The sequence below is a fragment of the Macrobrachium nipponense genome, chromosome 2 (assembly GCF_015104395.2).
Source record: "Macrobrachium nipponense isolate FS-2020 chromosome 2, ASM1510439v2, whole genome shotgun sequence".
Taxonomy (NCBI): Eukaryota; Metazoa; Arthropoda; class Malacostraca; order Decapoda; family Palaemonidae; genus Macrobrachium; species Macrobrachium nipponense.
Window position 1 is genome coordinate 102,337,258 of NC_087201.1, and position 23,081 is coordinate 102,360,338.

At 40.8% G+C, this 23,081-nt stretch overlaps 1 protein-coding gene across 6 annotated transcripts in view; it reads right to left on the reverse strand.

The window, feature by feature from the left end:
* LOC135220857 (large proline-rich protein BAG6-like) overlaps positions 1-23,081 on the reverse strand; it is a 289,694-nt gene that overhangs the window by 29,340 nt on the left and 237,273 nt on the right. For all 6 annotated transcript variants that reach the window (XM_064258425.1, XM_064258423.1, XM_064258427.1 and 3 more), the window contains 2 exons: positions 13,245-13,439; positions 12,757-12,856 (listed from right to left, as the gene is read on the reverse strand). In XM_064258425.1, coding sequence (XP_064114495.1) covers positions 12,757-12,856; positions 13,245-13,439 — 295 coding nt within the window. The remainder of the gene's footprint in view (positions 1-12,756; positions 12,857-13,244; positions 13,440-23,081) is intronic.

A 23,081-nucleotide genomic window follows, 5' to 3' on the forward strand; every position in this document is an offset into this window, starting at 1 on the left:
AAATTTTAAATAAAATATATATTTCTATACAAAATCATTGTTCATACACAGCCTCTTTCTATAGGAAATGCACTGAGACACAATAACTTCATGACACTTTTGATAGATGAAACTCCAATATGCATGTGATGGCTGATCCCAATAGCAGTCAGAATATGCTTCTTTAACCTGTCTGTGCTAGCCTTCACCTAAAAGAATAATCCAGTAATAAGGACCAGATGTGTATGCAGCAGAAGCCAAAGCAGAAGGGGTAACACACAAAGGAGCAAAAGCTTCAAAGGTTGATACAGAGGAAGGAAGAAACACCACCTCTGGCAGTGAGACCACGGGTAGAAAGGCAAATCACGCAAATAACAAAGCTTCAATCAACCCATGGAGGAGTTGAATGCTGTGAGAAACTGGCCTTGGAGCACAGATGACAGCTTCGTCATGAGCTGAACATAAAAATTGTCATCAGCAGTGCAAATGAAGTCTATCAAAGAAGGCAGCATCAAAGGATCAGGTGCTGGAGAAAGTTAAGCATGAAGAGTGAAGGTGGAATGTCCTGGATGGAGAGGGAGAAAAAAAAACTTTTAACCAGGCAAACCAGCTGTGCACTGTATGTACCGTGACTGGCTCATTGTGGATGTTAAAGTGATAACTGGCTTAAAATGAGGAGGAGGGTGGGGAGGAAAGAGGTTATAAAGTGGTATAGGTTGAGGGAAATTTACCCACTGACTTGCCCTCAATCCTCTTGAAGTGTGGAATTGTACTCTACTCTACGGAGTATAAAATCCTGTGTACCATGGAAGCTATGTGCTTATAACACCACAGTCAACTAAATATGTGGATGAAGTTGGAAAGAAAACCTGTTGGGTGTTGTTGTTGATGTTATGGAACATGTCATTGTTACTGTTACATCGGAAAAGATAAGGAAACAGCAGTTTTCAGGGATCAACAGAGGTTGGCGAGATGCAGTTGATGCTAAATTAAGAAAAGACTAGTTGGTTTTTCTATACTGCCCAGAGAGATGGGATATACTTAGTTACTGACTTTCATATCCATTCACTTTGTTTATCAACTAGCAAATATTAAAAATATAATGGATTCAATCTAAGAGATCTATCATCATTTTCCCATCAAATCAACATATGGCAGAATTTCTTTACAAACGAATGGCAAATTTATAAAAATTTAAAAACCACCTTTGCTTGGTGGTCAGTGGCGTGTGTTACTTATGGACTTTAATACCAATGTAAATACCTGTAAAATGACAAATTTGTAACTAATTTGTATTTTTCATAACTAACAAACCTGAGGTCTTAACATTAGGATAATACTAGTGCCAAGCTGGAAACCGGTAGAATTAAAATTAAACTTGTGAGATCCAGGGACTATTGGCATCTATACCAGGTCACAGGGCATGTATTACCCAGAATGCCCTCGGCGTTCCGTGACCCGCCAGTTACTCTTCCAACCCAGTTTAGACTGCTAGAGGGGTGGTTCGAGGTGGGCCTTTACCTGTTAAGAACTCAGGTTTGTTGGTTATGAAAAATACAAATAGTTACAAATTTGTCATTTGTTCATATACGGAACAAACCTTCGGTCTTAACATTAGGATAGACTTACTTATTGGTGGGAGGTAAGTCTCTATAACTGACTGGGAGTTTGCCACCTTATCCATTTCCAAATAGTAGGAATTATTCCAAGACAATGGACTATTAACCCTTGAACCAAAGATATATGAGAATCTATTGGTTTCCCTCACTGGGTGCTCGTACAATGCCATGGTTTATTACATTACAGAAGATGGAGAATACTCCATGCTCCTAAACCACTCCTGTCCCTTTTATCTGGATCTATTATCACCCCTCTCTTCCCTATTACTGAGAGGAGTGTGTTGCTACTGAAAAGTATACTATACTCTAGATTATCTTTACAGTATGGCTGACCACCTCACCTGCCTCTAGTCCGTTAAAGCTTATGATGGTACTCTCCTTCATACTGCCCGTAGGTAAAGGAGTAGAAAGAAAGTAGTAAAGAAGAAAGACCAGTCATCTCATTCATTCTACAGTGGACCCCCCTTATTCACGTTCTCCAGATTCGCGGACTCACACATTCGCGGATTTCTCTCGGGAACGTTTCCCTGCAATATTCGCGGAAAATTCGCGCATTCGCAGTATTTTTCTATGATAAATATCCACAAATTCCTGGTTTTTTTAATGAATTTCATCATAAAATGCACTTTTTGCGATAAAACTATTAAAAAAACCGTGTAGGAAAATTTTTAGTGGGTTTTTCTTGAGTTTTAACTAACAAAATAGGCTGTTTTAAGCATTTTTATAGGGGTTCCAAACATTTGCGGGTTCTAACTATTCACGGGGGGGTCTGGTATGTATCCCCCGCGAATACGGGGGGACCACTGTACTTTTATACCTTCATCTTAGACTAGACACGAACTGACCCGCCAGGGGTACCGGATGAGCTATACCACTTGCTGAGCCGCCACCACTGGACCCAAGGAAAAGGTGTCCAAAGATCTATGGGCAACATCTTTTAAATAAAAAGAAATGAAAGTTGTTTGGCATTGTCAAATACCAGCTTTCAGAATTCTCTCCACAGACATATTCTTCTTGAATGCCAAAGAAGCACTCAAGCCCCTGATGTCATGAGCTCTAGCCCTCTCCTGGCTATTTGACCCTTTGTCTTCTGTCATGTACGCATTTCTAATAGTTTCTCTTAGCCAAAATGATATTGTATTCCTGGACACTTTCTTTTTGTTTCGTCCTGTACTTACGAACAGCCTCTAGCACCCTGGCCTGAGGTGCCTTGTCCTTCTTAAGTACTCTCTTAGCACCCTGACGGGACACAGAAGCATCTCTTCTTAGTCATTGTCTACAAATTCTGCCAGAGAAGGTATGGGGAAAAGGAGTTGAATCTGCCGTCCACTACTGATGAGTTTTGAGTTTTGGCTATGAATTTTGGAACAAACTCAAATACCATTGACTTCCAACCTCTCAAATGCTTTAGATATGACAGGCCATGCAGTTCCCCCACCCTTTTGGTTGAGGCTAGGGCCAATAACAAGACTGTCTTCAGGGTCAGGCTCCTATCTGAGGACTGCCTTAATGGTTCGTAGGGGGGTTTTGTAAGACTACTCAGTACCATGGTCAAATCCCAATCTGGAGCTTTTAGTTCTTTGGCAAACAGGACTGCTCAAAACTCTTCATTAACATAGCCAGTGCCCATGAAGATGAAATGTCTACACCTTCCATGTGTAAGACCGAGGCTAGAGCAGCCCTGTACCCCTTTACAGCAGATACAGACATATGCCTTTCTGTCCTGAGATACATCAGAAAGTCTGCAAATTGCTGAATAGTGGTTCCGAGTGGAGACAAGTTCCCTCTACGACACCAATCACAGTATGCTGACCATTTTCCTTGGTATGCCGCTGCATATGACTTTCTGATATTTCCTGCCATCTGTTACTACTTTCTGAGAAAAATCTCTCACTCGCAGGAGATACTTGACAGTCTCCATCTGTGAAGTGATAGGGACTTCACCGACTGGTGGTACCTCTCCACGTGTGGCTGACATAGGTTGTTCATTGGAGGTAACTCTCTCGGCACGTCTATAGGAGTTCCAACAGGTCCGGAAACCTTTCTGCTTTTGGCGATAAAGGAGCTTCATTTTGAGGTTCTGAGACCGCATTACCTTGTTCAGAACCTGACGGATTAGACAAAATAGAGGAAATGCGAAAATGTCCAGATTGTCCCATGGGTGTTGTAGCTCATCTTCTGCCACTGCCTCTACGTCTGGGACTACTAAACAATGCACTTCCAACTTTTTGTTGTACCTGGTTGCGAATATGAGCATTCTGTCCACTACCTGTTGATGCAAGGACCACTCCGTTCTCAGGATCTGGTCCCTCTGGCTCGACTTGTTGGCCACTATGTTTCTTTTTCCTGGAATATATCTGGCCCTGATGTCTATTAAGTTCTCTACAGCCCACTGATAAAATTGAACTGTCATCATGCAGAATAAAAGCCTTCTGAGGTTCCTGGGCATAAGCGAGGAGAGGTAATGGTTGTTCTGTCAGAGGTGGGGTTACTTTGAACAGAATCAAATAACTGACCCTGAGAACATCCACCACCCACTGCTCTGCTCCAAATTCCTGCCACACCTTCCAGTGATTTGCCAGGCAACCCCCCACTGGTGTGGCTATGTGAGGAGAGGCGCCCATCCTATCGTCTTGAACCTCTCCCTCTTCCCCTAATCCCCCTTTCTCTGTTATTTCTATTGTGAAAGGGCCGATGAGCTAACTTCTTTGGGGAAGAGGGTCTTGTTGCTCTATTAGGGATGTTATGTCTCACTGGCTTCTTTTGAGGTATTTGCTGCTGCCTTACCTCAATAGGATTTGTTTGACTTCCAGATGTTTTTCTAACTGCCTTTTGTACTAACCTATCGTTAGTGTCCACCCTTCTTCTATAACTTCTTCCAGTATGCCCTCAGGCAACAGCAATTGCGACTCTAGGATATCCCCATTCCGCATTGCTAGCAGAGAATCCAAATCAACCGTGCGGCTTAATCTAGCCAAAGCTGCATCTCTCCTCATTAACAGGATATCTGCCCAAACATTGGCACTTAAATTTGTCAAGTACGCAATGGCTTTGGAACCGGATTGTAGCAATCTGATAAACATTGACTCATCCACTACTTTCCTTGTTACTTTTGAGGATGCATTTATTGCCACTGCTGTTGACCAAAGATCTAACCAAGAAGCAGCCTGAAAGACAGAAGAAGCCGTTGCTTCTAACGTAGCAGCTTCCTGGCAAGTCATCGAAGGGCATTCCATCTTAACTTGATCCAAGGTTAATCCAGGCCTTAACCTTACCACATTTGGGTTAATTTGTCTAGATAACACAGGAACCATTGGTGTCATATAATATTTCTTATGTTTCATCATTGGGGGGAATAAACTTAAAACGATCTATTCGATCTTAAGGAATTACATATCCCTTCCCGCAATCCGTGCATTTACGTGTTATAAAACGGACTCTGCATGACTTGAACAAGGTAATTCATACAACAACTTCATATCCTTTTTTAATCCAAACACCATGTCAATCCCGGGAAGAAGCTCCCCAAAAGATTATTGAATTGACGAATCAAATCAATCACCTCCGCATACGAAGCCAGAAACTCTTGATTTTCTCCTTCCTCCGGTTCTAACACACTGTGTTCAGCCACAGGAGACACTAGCTCACTCCTATCTGCTGACAAACGCCCAGGTGCTTCATGGCCGTCTGACCCTACGGCAGCGGCATCTTGATCTCTGATGGCCGCTGACGGCTCGATCTTGAATAGTCAGTAGGAGAACGAGACCGCCTAACTCCTTCTCTGCTCACAGATCTAGAGCAAGAATCCCGCCTATATCTCCAAGATAAAGGGTCTCTCAAAACCGAGCTAATTTCCTCTCTATCTCTATTAATATCGCCTTCAACGACCGTCGGGGAATTCGGCCTTGATCGCTCATCAAGTTGAACAGCTCCTTCCACCAACGTATCAGACGAGGTTACCAACTCTGTGTTATTCGACCTTTTAATGGGAGCTCTCTCATCCTTTCTCTGTATTTTAAAAGGTCTTACAGGTGAAACTGGTATCTGTTCTTTATTCTTTGTTGAACTCTTTGCACCAATCGTTGATTTTACCAACAGCAGTGTAGTCTCTCTTAGACTCTTTGTACTCTCTGCTGGCATCTCTGCGTCGGCCGCTAGCCCAGTGACTGTCGACGCTCTCGCTCGTTCGGACGCCTGTAAACAGCTTTGTCCGTTAGCTTTAAGTTTACCAGCCACTGACTTCTTTACTTTGTTGCTGACCAGGATGTGACAGTCCTGGCTCGAAGATGAAGAAGAATTCACCCTTCTCCTCTTGGCCCGAGGATCAGTCACGAAGTCTCGTATCCTCAAACGCTTGACTGGTACATGCAGTGACGCCATTGAACTTAGCGATGACGCGGAGCTAGAGGAAGACGACGACGAATCACACCTTTTCTTTTTGTCTTTCTTAACTATCTTTTCCTCCAGATCTTGTAATTTCTTCATGACCGTGTGTACAGTAGGGCCTCTATAATCGCGGGGGATAGGGCCCAGAACACCCTGTGATAAGAAAATACCTGTGTTGTCCTGGTACCCCCCTCAAAAATTGCTAAAAACTGCATACTTTAATAGTTAACCCACCCAAGACCTCTATTACAATGTTTATAACTGCCTACTTTAGTTCAAACACCAAATATGTCTTCAACTATCACCTTAAACTAAATTCAAGATAGTTTCAAAGTTATTTTACAACATACGCCTTAAAAATATATGTATATACGTGCTACGGTTCATATGAAGCCTACGAGCCTATGGGTTACAGCTAGAAGCCTACATATGCATGCTCATGTGGGCCTCTTTTTTTTCACAACACATGTTAACATATTACACGTAATAACCTTCATCTGACGTTTAGGCTTCTTTCCCATAAGAGTAAAAGAATCGGGGCTTTTGGATGCCACATAATTAACTCGTTTATATTGGTAAAAATTGAAGAACGCAGCGAACACGACTTCAATAACAACATAAACAAAACGTGGTTAGGCCAGTGTTGCCAAATGGGAATGGCAATTTCTTGCTAGATTTTGCTCCATAAAGTGCTAAAAAATTCAGATCATACACAACAATGCCACACAGCCAATTTCAACCGATTGCTCTTTTTTTCGATTCAAACATGTTTCTAACATACACAGTGTACTTGTATATTACGTTACATGATTCCTAATAATTTCGAAACCTATTCTGTTCAATTCCTGGAAATGGTTTTGCAAGATTTTGTTCTTTTGCTTACATGATATATCAAACATAGTAGAATAAAAGAAATATAAACTTAAAATTACAAAGTTTTGATGTCAAAATACGTACGGTAGATGTATTTGAAAACAAATGCAAGTTTTCCTGCCAGATGCTGGATTGAAAATTTTTTTGCTAATTACCTCAAGAAAATGAAAGCTAGCATTAAAAATGCAAAATTGGTAACACTGGACTCAAAAGATCCGTGTTAGTAGTACAAATGATAGTTATTGTACCATTAAAAATATCAAAATAAACGAAGTCGCAAAGCCGATTCTATTCATGTTTTTCTAACCATGTAGCCTAAAAGGATAAACTTTATTTTGTTTGTTTCATCGTGCCACAAACCCCTGACAATGCAGATTATGATAATTCTAAACTATTATTTACTACAAGAATAACAATGATATTGTGTATTGAAAATGAATGTTACGTATATTCCCATAAATTATAACTACCATGACTTGGACTATTACAATTTCGAAAGATAATCTTGCTGTAAACGCTACCATAATTTGATTTTCATATCCGTACGTACATTTTGTCAGCTGGCTGGCTTCGCACAGATAAGAGTTGATTTCACTGATATGAAATTATTCCACGAATAGCCTTTTTATTATGAAGATACGACGATAATATAGAAGGTAAACAATAGTTTTAAGTATTTTGTTTGCGCTTCGTCGCCGAGACCGAGAGAGAGAGAGAGAGAGAGAGAGAGAGAGAGAGAGAGAGAGAGAGAGAGAGAGAGAGAGAGAGAGAGAGAGAGAGAGAACTTCATTTACGCTTTGTCACGAGAGAGATTCTTTCTTTAGATCTCCATTACATGAAGAATGAGTAAAAATGTATTTTATTTTAACCTTTGGATGCCACCACTGAATATCGGCAGTAACAACTTAAACACAACTTGATAAACGCTCAATAGTTATGGCAGATGACGTCAGTAATCAGCTGCTTCTCTAGAGAGAGAGAGAGAGAGAGAGAGAGAGAGAGAGAGAGAGAGAGAGAGAGAGAGAGAGAGAGAGAGAGAGAGAGAGAGAGAGACTTGCCTGATTTGGTTGTAACATTGACAGATATCCATTAGCAAAAGTTGAATAATAGTATTGAGAATAATGATCATTTTAATAAAACTGTTGTTTTACTGCGTCTAATCATATTGCATGTATTATTACCATATTATAGTATTATGATATGAACATAGCGATCTACCATTTGCATTCTGGTTTTGTTTACAGTATTATGATATGAACATAGCGATCTACCATTTGCATTCTGGTTTTGTTTACATTCTTAAAATAAATCAACTGATGTCATTTTACCAATATCATCACTGTTTTTAGTTGCCGAATGGAACTTAATTCAGAGATATGCCAATCATATATAAGGTGAAAATAGTTTTATTACCTTTACTGTCAATTAATATCATAATGTGAGTTATTTCATGTATGTTGGTGATTATCGGACTGCCGCCGAGGCTTAGCCTACATATAAACATAGCATACACAACACGTTTGTCCCGCGATGCTGCGATTCATACCAGCGATATAGCATGAGAAGCGGTCCAAGAAAAAACCAATGAATGACTGATTCCGTGATTACTGATCCGCGATTAAGCGATGCCCCACTGTACCAACGAGTCAGACAGCGTATTTGGCTCAGGAGGCAAAGAAGTAGATCGAAAAGCAGTAGGCTGTGATGTCATTGCATCTGCCATGTCGCTGTGTGACGCCGGTTGTGACGTCACCAATCTTGTAGGGAGAGACTGGGGGGCTGCTGTTGGTGACCCTGCATGTGCAACAAAACTACCTCCAACGTTTTGCATCGCTGGGAACATTGAGGTTGTTGACGTAGCCGTGGGCATTAGTTCCCATAAGTGCAGGCCAAGGGGATGAGGAAAATTCAGCGCTGTTGGACCCTGTTGGAATCGCGATGCCATATAATGTGACAGCAACCCCTCCAAGGTTGGTATGCCTGGTAGGCCTAAAGCTGTCCACGTACCTTCCATTCTCTGCACATTGGGAGCCGGCACCTGAAACAGAGATGGCGGTGCTCCCCCCACCCTCCCCGCCGGGAATAATGGAGTGTAATTATGCATAAAATTACCCAAAACCTCTCCTAAAGTTTCCGATAGCGAATCGCTAGAAGAAACTGAAGGTGTATGGGAAAAATCAAAAGCAGGCGACGAAACATATGGAGCAGTCTGATGTATTGCTGATACAAAAGAAGCCAACGACGCTTGGTCATCCCAAGATGGCGTTGCCTCCTTTCTCTTGTACTGGCCTTTCTCATAAAACTTCATCCACTATTCCACCGACCAACCGCGACAAACTGAACAAGGATTAGTAATAGTAGTACATACGTTTTCCATGCACCTACTACAAGTTGGATGAGGATCTGTGGACATCAAAGTTAAAAATCTTAAACAAGGAAAACCACTCACTCCAGGGCATTTCCTTTGTCTCTTCCGAGAACCAGAAGTTCCTGTTGACGAAGCAAAAATCTCCATCTCACAACATACACACCCTTACAGATCACACACACTGAGCACACCCAGAGAAAGAAAAATTAACCCTCTTACGCCGAAGCCCTAAAAATCAAAATCTCTCCTGTATGCCGGCGCCGGTTTGGAGTGAGCGTGGAAGCGGAAAAAATAATTTTTTCAAAAAATCACAGCGCGCTTAGTTTTGAAGATTAAGAGTTCATTTTTGGCTCATTTTTTTTCCATTGCCTGAAGTTTAGTATACAATCATCAGAAATGAAAAAAAAATAATATCATTATGTAAATAATGCGATATATGGTAGTGAAAAAAAAAAAAAAATTTTTTTTTTTTTTCATGAGATAATTGTATTCAAATCACGCTGTGCAAAAAACGGTCAAAGCTAACGAGTTACTATTTTTTCGTTGTATTGTACACTAAATTGCAACCCTTTTGATATATAATACATAGTAAAAACAATAAAATCAACACCGGAAAAATATTATCACAAAATGATGTACGAATTCGTAACGCGCGGACGTAAAAAAATGTATTTTCAAAAATTCACCGTAATTCTAAATATTGTTCTAGAGACTTCCAATTTGTTTCAAAATTAAGACAAATGATTGAATATTACGATACTGTAAGAGTTTTAGATTAGAATTGCAGATTTCGACCATTTCGGACGAGTTAAATTTGACCGAATGTCGAAATTTTTATATATATATTTTTTTATATGCACATATTTCGGAGATGGAAAAAGCTACAACCTTCAATTATTTTTTATTGTATTTTTCATGAATTTGCGCACATTTTGATATATGAAACTCTATAAAAGGCTAATATGAAAGGTGCAAATATTAGGATAATGCGATGTACGTATTTCGGAGACTTGCGGCCGCGAATCGGCGCGCGTAGTGAAGGTATATTTTTCAAAAATTCACAATAAATCACAATATTGTTTTAGAGACTTCAAATTTGTTTCAAAATGAAGAAAAATGACGGAATATTACTAGGCCGTAAGAGTTTTAGCTTACAATTGCGTTTTTCAACTATTTCGGTAGAGTCAAATTTGACCGAACGTGGTTTTTTTTTTCTATTTATCGTGATTTATATGCAAATATTTCGAAAAAAGAGGAAAAGCTACAACCTTCAATCATTTTTAGTTGTATTCTACATGAAATTGCGCACATTTTCATATATAAAACTTTATGTAACAGCTAATTTTAAATGGTGCAAACATTTCGACAATCGCACAAAAAATTCTGATTTTTTCGGAAGAGTTACCGCGCGAACGTAAGGAAAAATTTTTTTTTTTCATAAATTCACCATAAATCGAAATATTGTGCTAGAGACTTCCAAGTCGTTGCAAAATGAAGGTAAATGATTGAATATTACTAGAATATAAGAGTTTTAGCTTACAATTGCGTTTTTCGACCATTTCGGTAGAGTCAAAGTTGACCGAAAGTTAAATTTTTGCACTTAACGTTATTTATATGAAAATATTTCAAACTGATAAAAGCTACAACCATGGGTTTGTTTTTAGTTGTATTGTGCAGGAAATTGCGCACATTTCCATATATAAAACTTTATGTAACAGCAAATTTAAAAGGGTGCAAACATTAGGACAATCGCACGAAAAAATTTATCGGAAGAGTTATCGCACGAACGTAAGGAAAAAGTTTTTTCATAAATTCACCATAAATCGAAATATTGTGCTAGAGACGTCAAATTGTTGCAAAATGAAGGCAAATGATTGAATATTACTATAATATAAGAATTTTAGCTTACAATTGCGTTTCTCGACCATTTCTGTAGAGTCAAAGTTGACTGAAGGTTGAAATTTTTGCACTTATCGTTATTTATATGAAAATATCTCAAAACTGATAAAAGCTACAATCATGAGTATTTTTTTGTTGTATTTTACATGAAATTGCGCACATTTTCATATATAATACTTCATGTAAAGGATAATTTAAAATGGTGCAAAAATTATGTCAAAGTGACGAAATAATTTCCGAGATGTGTCACTGATACTTTTTAGTGTGATAAGAAAGAAATTCGCGCTTGCGCGCCTGCGTAGCGATTGTAAACAAAACAACGCCTTGATCCGTGAACTCCCAGCATCCCCCAAGGAGCGTGATACAAAAGTTTTCGGCTGGTAGGCCTATAAGTATTTTTCCGCGAATTTTAAAAAAAAACTTTTTTGAGCCGACGTATGATACGTCCAATCGGCATACGGGAGACATTTTGACTCGACGTTTAATACGTCCAATCGGCGTAAGAGGGTTAAAAAGAAAATTTTAAAAACTGAAGTGAATAAAATGGGCAAACTAAATCCGGCTTAAAACAGATAGAAAGTAATCACGTCCTATCTTAAAGGCGGTAGGAAAGTAACTGGTGGGTCACAGGACGCCGGGGGCATTCTGGGTAATACATGCCCCGTGACCTGGTATAGATGCCAATAGTCCCTGGATCCCACAAGTTTAATTTTAATTCTACCAGTTTCCAGCTTGGCGCTAGTATTATCCTAATGTTAAGACCAAAGGTTTGTTCCGTATATGAACAAATAAGTATTCTGACACCAAAATATAGCATAAATAAAATTTTTGTATGAAAAGAAAATGTCATATTTTCATATTTTCCAAGCTATAATTACAACTGTTTGCATTTCAATACAAGCAGATTATTTTAGATATTGTACACCATGCTTCTTATCATCCAAAAACACTTTTAAAATGACAAATTTTCAATAAATTTGTATTTTTCATAGCTAACAAACCTGAGGTCTTAACAATAGGATAACTTTCCAAGCACTGGTAACTGGTTAAAACAATCAAAGATTGTAAAGCAAGGAATCTGTGAAATCTGGCAACTCCTGTGCATATGAGGTGATAGCACTGTACCTCATGACGCTTCAGTCTTTTCTTTAACTGTCTTGAAGAGTAGACGCTTTCGCTTGTCACGCACACGCACACACACATACACACACAGAGAGAGAGAGAGAGAGAGAGAGAGAGAGAGAGAGATTGAGGTGGAGAGAGAGAGAGAGAGATAGAGAGGAGAGAGAGAGACGAGCTGATGAGAGAGGAGAGAAGAGAGAGAGAGAGAGAGAGAGAGAGAGAGAGAGAGAGAGAGAGACTACAGTACATCTAGGATACTACTGGCATATATAGAAAACATGTCATCTCCATCAAACATTGGCTTTTAAAACATTTCTGGAATTAATGTATATATCTAATGTATATATAATATTGGATTTTGCAACAGTTGGGTTGTTCAAGTATTGGCTTCTAACCAATTAATCTTAAATATTTAGTACAAACTAAAAATTTAACAATTTGGAAAAGCTAGATATTAATCCATACCCAGTCAGTAAGGCCATACACTATAAAATATACTTAGAAACTTACTATGATTGAGGACCAGATTAAAGATATCATGTAGACGATGGCGCACAAGATTATGTACTGTATTGACATAATCAATACCTTCGTGAACTTGAGCATCACCCTAATTAAGGAGAGAAAAACAAATACAATGAATCCATTGGATGGGAAAAAATATAAACTACAATGATGAAACAGAAATTAAAAAAAAAATACAACAACTGGCTAGTCTGAAAGAAATTCCAATAATGTGAAAACATTCATAATACTTGACTTTCCTTTTGTGAAAGAGAAACCATAACTATACCCAACAATATTACTATATAATTAAATAAAGTAAAAAAGCCAATGCAAGCTGTACTAAGTAAGATTATTCAGTTACAAGTATAAAGTCTAAATAGAAAAAAAGTAAAATAAGAACTTCAAATATCAGCAACACCAGTGCCTACTTAAAAATTAATAATTTTGGCATACTAATGACCTACACAAAAGTGAAACATCCAATTACTCACAGCCGTTAAGACTAGGAAGGGATGGAGATCTCTGATGACATTGTCAATGACCCTATCTAGGTTCTCTTCGGTGGGTTGATTGCCCCGTAGAGCCCGCTCTCTCACAAATTCTTGCAAAGGTGCACGAAGTTGATTCACTGTTGTTGCTCGACCAAAGAATAGCTGTACTAAGTCTCCAATTGACAAAGTAAGAGCCTGTCAGAATAGAATATCAAAAGCTTAATAAAAACATAACTGACACCTTCACTTCCAATCCCAAGCTGGGAACACATCTCTACAAAGCATGATAGCCTTTAGAGGATAAACAAATCTAGCATTTTGCATAAATGATAAGGGAGATACTTATACTTCTTACAATCATTGGATCAATGTTTCAACAACATAAAAATATTTTCCATTCAAACCCCTACATTTTGAAATGCTTTATTCCATGCAGAACTAGTCCCAAGTGTACCATTAACCTGAAAAGAGCATACCTCCTCCATCTCTCTAGGCTCCTAATCCTAAACAATCTGTTCTCTTCTGTTGTCTCTACTGGGGATCAAATGGGAGCAGGAATGGGAGGGAGCATATAAAGTATGACTGATAGGTTTTATAGAAAATACAATAGTACCACAGACTTTGAACTTAATGCCTTCCAGAAGGCTGTTTGAAATATGAAACAAATATCCCCATAAGAAATTAGGGAATCAGGATAATTCATTCCAGTCAACCGAAAAAGTCCCCCTTTTCAATTTTTTTCCTATTATTGATGCAGTAGCCAAAGGTTGATAACAAAATCAATTTTATTCACATTTTACAAGGATAATCAAAGGTACTGATAGTGAGTGACGTGTTTACACTTGGATCTTAAGAGTGTGAAAGAGATCATGCCACAATACATCAACTTATTGTTGGCAAATGGCAGAATTTAGAATAAACATGAGGATTGGAAACAAATAATAAGTAAAGAATGCAAGACAAGGAAAGTGAGATTAAATAACTTTTCACAAGGAAGTCATTTAAACAACCAATCAAAGACCCCCAGAAGTGTTTATTATGGAGCCGAGTAACTTTAACAGTGGTAAAAAATCATTAACAGCAATTCACTAGATAGTTATACCATAACAGAAAGAAGTGATTTGGGCAAATCAAGTGTAAGTGAAAGAAACGGATGAATAATCACCCCAGCCCAGCTGGTAAGTAAGAAGGAAGCAGACCCTGTCTTCCCTCTTTCTTGTCTCACTCAGTGCATCGAACAAGGTGGAAAGGTCGATTACCGGTCTCCAGTCACTTTTGGTACCAGGATAATGCGACTGTAAAACCCTGGAGAAGGACATTTTACTTCCTCTATTGCACCCTTGTTCAGCATTTTCAGCAGTTCCTCCCGAAGAGCTGAGTTTCGGAAAGTAGCGAGCATTGGTCTGACTGAGAAAGGTCTGTCTGAGAGGGGGGAGAGTTGAATGGTGGTAGATATCCCACCTGCAAAACATCTACCACCCATTTCTCCACTCTATAACTGCCACTTGGCCCACTGGCCCGCCTGACATCTCCCTACTCGTGGCAAAGGAGAGGGAGAGGCACCCACTCTATTGACGACCCCCTCTGTCCCTTCCTCTGGAGCCCCTCCCAGGCTTGTTAGACTTAGCCTGTGAGGGAGACTGAGAGACCCTCAACGAAGCAGACCCCTTAGGAGATTTAGCAGGTGAAGATCTTCTTACCTGTCACTGAGGAGGAGGAGGAAGAGGGTGCTGTGAATGTGCTTCTGACTTGGATAATGCATGATGAACTAACCTGTCCTTGGTACCTGCCTGTAGTTGGTCAATCGTATTCTCTAATTCAGTCCCTGGGAACAGAAACTGTGAATCAAGGAGATACCCATTCCTGAGCACCGACAGAGACTCAAGAGTCCACTGAACTCATCCCCTAGGAGGAGGTTGGCCTACAAGTTTGCACTATGGTGGGTCAGGTAAGAAAACGCCTTACCACCAGACTGCAACAGTCTAGTGAGTGAGGAAGAACTCACTAAACCTCCTACAGACCTATCCAAAGCAATTTTGGCTATCACAGTGGACCACAAGTCAAGCCATGAGACTGTCTGGAAGATGGAAGCAGCTGTAGTCTCCATAGCTAAGGCCTCTTGTGAAGACAAGGAAGGACCTTCCAACTAACCTGCTCTAGGGTTAAACCAGGTTTAAGACGGATCACGTCCGGATTAAGGTGATGAGAGATCAAATGAACTACAATACTTGAGTAGTATTTCCTATGCTGCACAAGGGGAGGAGGAAGAAACTTGGATGATCCCTTGGAATGCAGAGAACCATCTCGGTCTGACACCAATGCGTTCACACATTGCAAGATGGACCGAGTATGAACTGACAGGGGAAGTTCAAAAGAAAACCTAGAATCCTAACTGGCACCCAGAAAGGCCTCTATGCATGTAGAGGTGATAGAAGACTGAGCCTGCCTCCTACACTCAAGGTTGTTGAACTCACAAATGAGATCAACAACCTTTGCAAAGGAAGACATAAGCTCTTGAGTGTCTCCCTCCTCCTGCTCTGGCAACAGTGACCGATGACGTCAAGAAGGCTTGGCAGCATTGTCCTCCTTTTGCAACAACACTGATGAAGCTTCCATAGGAAGCCTAGCATTCTGGACATTATTGGTAGGAGAATAGTCTCTAAAACAACACCTGTGCACAGTCCCAGGTCAAACCGTTTACAAGCTTGTATGAAAAATCACCTGCACCATAGCTGAAATGATCATGTACATGTACATCAGGCAAAATGCGTACGCGTTCACTGGAGGAATCGCGTACATGACCGTGTGACGAATCAAGTACAGGTTTGTGAAACGCCAGCCGAGCACTGTCCCGAGACAAGGAATGTTGCCGAAAAGCTACTCAAAGGAGATTGACTCTTAGGGTTATGGCCTCTTCCAGGAGAATGAAGAACATGTCTGTGGGCCACGGAAGCCTCACATTCCTGACTGCCAACCACGGTCCTGTTAAGTGAAGAATCCTTAAACATAGCTTGGACCACCTCCGTCTCAGCAACTTTCGAGCTTTTAATTATCACCTTATCGTCCTTACGCCGACAAACTGGAACCAAAACAGATGAAGATGGAGTGCCTCCAATATCATCAGCATATACGTGCAAGGATGAGATCTGTCCACGTATGGAAGGTGAAGACCCAACACTCATACTGTCATGAACAAGTCCATGAGGAGAGACATGGCTGTGAAGAGAAGACGACGATGAATTACCAGCACGCACAGGAGACAAACAGCCATGTGACGAAGATGAGGATGCCTTCCTTCCACAAATTTCACTGTCAACCTCACTTGCACAAACCTGCGATGGAGAAGCATGACCTGCAGGGCAGATGGTGAAGCACTCCTCTCACTTGCACAAACACAGATGTGCATGGGGGAGACAGTTGTGAAAGGCAAAAGGCAATGCACTCCCTCCGTTCACAGAAGATGAAACCATAGTCCTTGATCCTCCAACGTCTGACACAATGACGAGGTGGTGATGGATAAGAAGCAGAAGGAGATAAATCCCTTTCCCTATGAGATCTCTTAGAAGCAAGAGGTGGAGAAGAGACCTTATGTTTACGATCAGACTTCTTTGTAGCAAAGGAGAAAACCTCTCTTCCAAAACAGTCCAGCCTCTTGAAGACCGCTTGAAACAATGCCTCGGATGGCTCAGTGAGAGGGGATGATGACATCATAGCGGGAAGTGATGATGTCATAGTGAGGGGAGGATGAGCGGCCGTTACATCTGTCATAGGCTGAGAGGGCACTGGGAGTGACGTCACAACATTCTATGACCAGCACTAGTTGATGGCCTCACTGGCAGAGTGATAAGGCACAACCCAGAGACTGTTGGTGAGGCTCCGAAAGATGGCAGCACAGGAGAGCCAACGTAGAGGAATCCAGGGGGAGGTGGGAGAGCAATGGGGGCTAGAGGGGGGGGGGGGGGGGGGGGGGGGGGGTATGAGCCTCCAAGAAATGCAACAACAGTCCATCCAAGGAAGGTGAACCCCGTGGCCCAAGCGGCGCCCAAACAGCTGCTATCTTGGATGACTCTGAACCTGAAACAAAGGAATTTGATGGTGTAGCCTCCTCCCACTCGGGAAGAGAACTGGAATCCGAACAACAGGGGGGTACATTAAACATAACATCACCCTGTGGCACTCCTGATACTTCCATCGACGAATTAGTGGAGGAAAAGCAAGGCGACACAGGAACGCTAGAACTAGCCACAAGAAGAGTGATTGAGGGAGAGGGAGCAGACGAATCGTCCAGACAAGGCGAGGAAAACCCCTTCCAAGAAGGAAAAGTCGAAACTCTGCTATGTTCCCTCTTCCTATAAAACACCCTCCACTGTGTCTTAGGCCAGGCACAACAGTCTGGGCATGGATTCGTTACAGTAAAAAATTAGCTCTGCACCTACTGCATGTTGTATGCGGATCCGTAGCAGCAGACACTAAAAACCTTGAGCACGGAAAACCCTGAATGCCCAGGCACATGCGTTAATGAGGCCGTGAAGACTCGGAGGAAGCCACAATAAACCAAAACAATCACACAATAAACCAAAACAATCATGGAACACACTGAAAGAAAGAACACAGGCACAAAACAACTGGCTTGGAAAGAGGGCAAAAGCACAAGCGTCATGAGGTATGGTGCACGGTGTCTGACCACCTATCACCTCGTACGCACAGAGAGTTACCAGATCTCCCAGATTCCTTGCTTTACAATCTTTGATTGTGTTAACCGGTTACCAGCGGCACTTGGAAAGTTAGCCTATTGTTAAGACCGAAGGTCTGTTACGTATATGAACAAACTGCAGCTTCAATGTATGAAAGACCTATGTAAAAGTGGATACACTGTTCATATTAGTATACTACTGTTACATACGTATGTACAAAGTGAGTAGCATTTCTAAGATTACCATAATGTTTTTATTAATTGATAAAGTTTTTCAAATTCAATAATATATAAAGTATGAAAAATTACAAATTTTTAATAAATTTGTAGTTTTCATAATTAACAAACCTAAGGTCTTAACAATAAGATAAATCTTCTAGCACCAGCTGGATACAGGTTAAAACAATAAAAGATTGTAATGCAAGGAACCTGTGGCATCTGGCAACTCATGCATATACGAGGTAGAGTTTGATCATCGACCACACCTGAAATCTTGTGACACATTAGTCTTTCTTCCAACCCAGGATATCAGCGGGGTGGCTAGAGGTGGGCAATCAACATTAAGACCCCAGGTTTGTTAGCTATGAAAAATACAAAATCCATTAAAAAAGTTCTCATTTGTTCATTTCTGGAACAAACCTTCGGTCTTAACAATAAGACAGACTCATACTAGTAGGGAGGCGTGAGAATCCTGAACTGATTGGGGGTTCAGCACACTTGACCACCCTTCCTAGAAGCTCAAGTTTTAAAGGAGGTGGTCCAAGCCAGTGAGAGAATAGATATGAGAGTATCTAAAAACTTAGCCTGTTGGGGTTAAACACAATGAGACATGACTAGATTCATTGCATTCAAGGAAAATAAAGAGAACTCCATCCTAGGGCTGGCACGAAGGATTATATTTATGTGGCTAAGAACCAACTGGTTACCTAGCAATGGGACCTACAGCTTATTGTAGGATCCTAACCACATTATATCAAGAAATGTTTTTCTAATCACCAGAAATAAATTCCTCTGATTCGTTGTAGGTAGGAATGGGGACGTGAACTCAGACTACCAAATCAGTAGGCAACACTAACACGCTCGTGCAACAAGGAACTATCCATTCAAGAACAAACCATGTAGGCCACAAGGGGTTTGTCACCACTCCTCCCTCCCCTTGCTAGAGAGGAGCATATGCTAATGAGAAGCAAATTTTTCTACTGTATAGAATACAGACCAAATAAATGCAACATATGGCCACTGCATTCACCTGTATCAGATCCATTCCAGCGTATGATGTGTCTATTCTTTAATCCAACCGTAAGAATGAAGCAAGGGCTAAAGAGAAAGGAGACCAACCAGCTCAATCATTCTTTCTTCCATGTAATCCTCTTAAGAAAGATACAAACTGTCGAATCAGGGGCACTCAACTGGATGAGCTACACAACTTGTTGGGCAGACACCACAGGACTGAAGGAAAAAGTGTCCAATGACTTGTGGGCAATGTCCGTCAGGTAAAGGAAGTGAAAGTGGTCTGCAAAAGTCAGGAACCAACATTCAAAATCCTATGAATAGATACCTTCTTAAAAGCCAGAGGGGAACTCATTCCTCTGATGTCATGTGCTCTTGCATGCAGAGTACCCAAGACAGAACTTGAAGGTGAGGAGTATGCCTGTTTAATCACCTCATGAAGCCAGAACAAAATGGTATTCTTGGACACTTCTTTCTTGATTCAGCCTGTGCTAAGAAGTCTAAGACACCTAGGCCTTAGATAGCAAGTTCTTTTTAGATAGCAGTGCAGAGCTCTGATGGGACAAAGCAATTACTCATACAGATTGTTGTCCACAAACTCATTCAGGGAGGGAACTGAACAAAAGGCAAATTTGTCATCATGTACAGAGAGATTCTGAGTCTTAACTATGAATTCTGGGACAAAGCCAAAGGCTACAGGCCCCCCACCCTTGGTGTGTTTAACATCGTAAGTCAGGCCATGGAGCTCTCCAACTCTCTTTGAGGAAGCCAAGGTCAACAGCAAAACTGCTTTTACAGTCTGTTCCCTGCCTATCAACACTGAGGTTCAAATGAAGCTTGAGAACCAAACCCACGGCAGCCCTGTAGCCTTTGAACGCAAAGACAGAAAGACTTTTCTGACAAAGACCTACTGAGGTAGCTGGACATCTGACCTAAAAGAAAAGCTTCTCACTCGTAAGAGATACTTGACAGTCTCCAGCTGTGAAGAGACAGGGACCCTACCAACTGGTGGTACCTCTCTGCATGAGGCTGGCAAAGAAGGTTGTGTTAAGGGGGAATTTCTCTTGGAACTGCTGACAGAAGAGATGGAAAGTCTGGAACCACTCTGCCTAGGGCCACAGAGGCACCACCATGGTCATCCTGAGATTCTTGCAACTCTTTACTCCAGGCAGAACAGAGGGAGGGTGTACACCCCTAGATTGTCCCAAGGGTGCTGGAGGGTATCCTCAGCCAAAGCAAAAGATTTGGGACCAACAAGAAGTAGACCTCTAGCTTCCTGTTGAAGCAGGTGAAGAGGTGTAACATGGGTCTTCCCCACAGGTGAAATAGTCTATCTGCTACATCCTGATGCAAAGACCACTCCTTGCCTAGAACTTGACTCTGACGACTTAGTTTGTCGACCACCATATTCCTCTGCCCGGAGTGTATCTGGCCATGAGCTCCACTGAGTTGTCAATTGCCCGCTGGTGCACCTCAACAGTCAACGAGTGGAGTTAGCGAGACACCAGCCAACCATTTGTTCACATAGGCCAGCCCCATGGTGTTATACGACATTAGAATGACTTGAGTGCCCCTCAAACCTCTCACAAAACTCCCACAGACCCAGGAAAGCTGCTTTCAACTACAACATATTGGTGTGAAGCAGCTTGTCCTCTGCACTTCATACTCCTGAGACTAGGAGCTCTTCGAGATAAGCACCCCAACCTTTGGTGGAAGCATCCGAAAACAGGAGTAGATCTGGAGGGATGAATGTAGAGGGACACCCACTGTAAGGTTCTGGTCATTAAACCACCACCTTCTTACCTCTGTCGACAGAGGTACCTACTGCTGAGAGGAATCTCCTGCCGGAGACCAAAACTCCTACAATCTCCACTGCAGAGAACAAATGTGGAGATGACCATGAGGGACCAGCTTCTCAAGAGATTACAAGATGCTGAGGAACCTGCTACTGGAGAGCTGGTTGCTCGTTCTGTGCAAGGAAAGAGTGGGCGACAGTCCTGAAATTCTGCAATCTCTGGTGACGGAAAAACCCTCGACGACGCTATAGTATCTATAATCATGCCTGTAACTGTTAGTGAATTTTGTATGAACATGTTATAAGCACCTCCTTCCCGCACATGCCTAAATCAATCACAGGGAAGCCAGGGAATCTGCTAGCATCTTTGAACTGTATCATGCACCGGCAACACTGTTCAAACCGTTGTATTCTGTATCTCAAGCAGAATAAAAGCTCCTTAACCATCCCTTATGGGTCTATTATTTATCATATCCTATCCCTCCTTATGTGTATAAGCTGTTGCATTTATGGCGACAAGCAATTTGTGGAGGTGGTAGGATCAATGGAATTTATTCAACGTCTTCAAAAGTGATTGCATCTTTTTCATAAGATATCTGGGATTCCATCTTTTCCTTCATTCGACGTACATTTTGCAAACCTAGATAATCTGTTTGTAGCCAGCACCATTTACTCAAGAAAAAGGAAAAAAGCCCTATTGTTGCATTATGTAGGAGATGAAGTTTTTGAAATTACGAAACATTGGGTCTTAATGGTGATGACGCTAATTATGATGAAGAGAAACAAGGTCTTAACAAATTACTTTCAGCCAAAGAAAAACAAGGAATTCAAACATTACGAGTTTTGAAATATGAGGCAGAATCGTGGTGAAATGATTGATCAATTTACAACACAGTTACGACAAAAGGCTGAAAATTGGGAATTTGCTGATAAGGACAGTGAAATCAAATGGCAAGTAATTCAAGGTTGTTTGTTAAGCAAACTGAGAGTGAAGTGTTTAGAAGAAGAGAAAGCTCTCTAAGATATGTTAACCATGGCCAGAACTATGGAAATTGCAGAGAAACAGTCAAGAGCTATGGATATGAATACAGATGCAAATGTATTAGTGAATAAGATGACGCATAAGCCGTCACAGCAACACCGGAATCTACACTCACACACACACAGATCATTAAGATGAGCCCTGCCCAAGAAAAAAGCAATGTCCTCATTTTTGTCAGTTGCAATGTCATCATCATCATCCAAATGCTGAAACTGTGGTGGAAATTATCCACATAAGACATGTCTTGCCCTCGGAGTTGAATGCAATTACTGTTACAAGAAGAATCCTTTTATATGTGTGTGCCGAAAACTTTTTAAGAACAACACTCATCATCACCTGAACAAAATAGTAGAAGATGAAGTCGACAAAGAAGACAAAAGTTTTGAAGCTGATGTTATCTATGGAGTAAATCTATGGAGTAAAGTCACAAGTGTAAGGAACTTCTAATAGAAAATTGCCAAAAGTCTAAGCTAAAATCAACAACGTACAGGCAAGAGTACTTGTAGACACCAGTTCCACTATGAATACATACAATTCATCAGTCAGTCATAAGTCAAACAAATTCAGAGCCACAAATGATAAAAACTAAAATTGAAGCATATGCCTTTGCCCAAGCAACATACAAGTGTTCTATTGCGTGTGGCTTGAAAATGATGACAACAAACTTTTATGTAATGAAAGATAGTTCCGAAACACTCAATGGTTACGAGACATCAATTGACTTTGGCATAGTGCCAAAAATTAAAGCCATATCAAATAAACCTTATTTGAAATTAGTGACACATACAAATCTGTTTTCAGTGGTATAGGTAAACTGAAAGATAAGCAAAGTAAATTTCATATAGATAAAAAGTGTACAGTGCGCCCCCCGTATTTGAGTTCTCCGGATTCGCGGAGTCAGATTCCCTGATTTCTCTCTAGACCATATCTAACCATTATTTACAGGGGATTCGCCAATTCGCAGGGTTTTCTGGCAATAAATAATCACTAATTAGTGTATTTTGATGTTATTTTCATGACTAAATACATTTTTATGATACAAAAATTATTTACTAATTTTCAGATATTAATATTGAT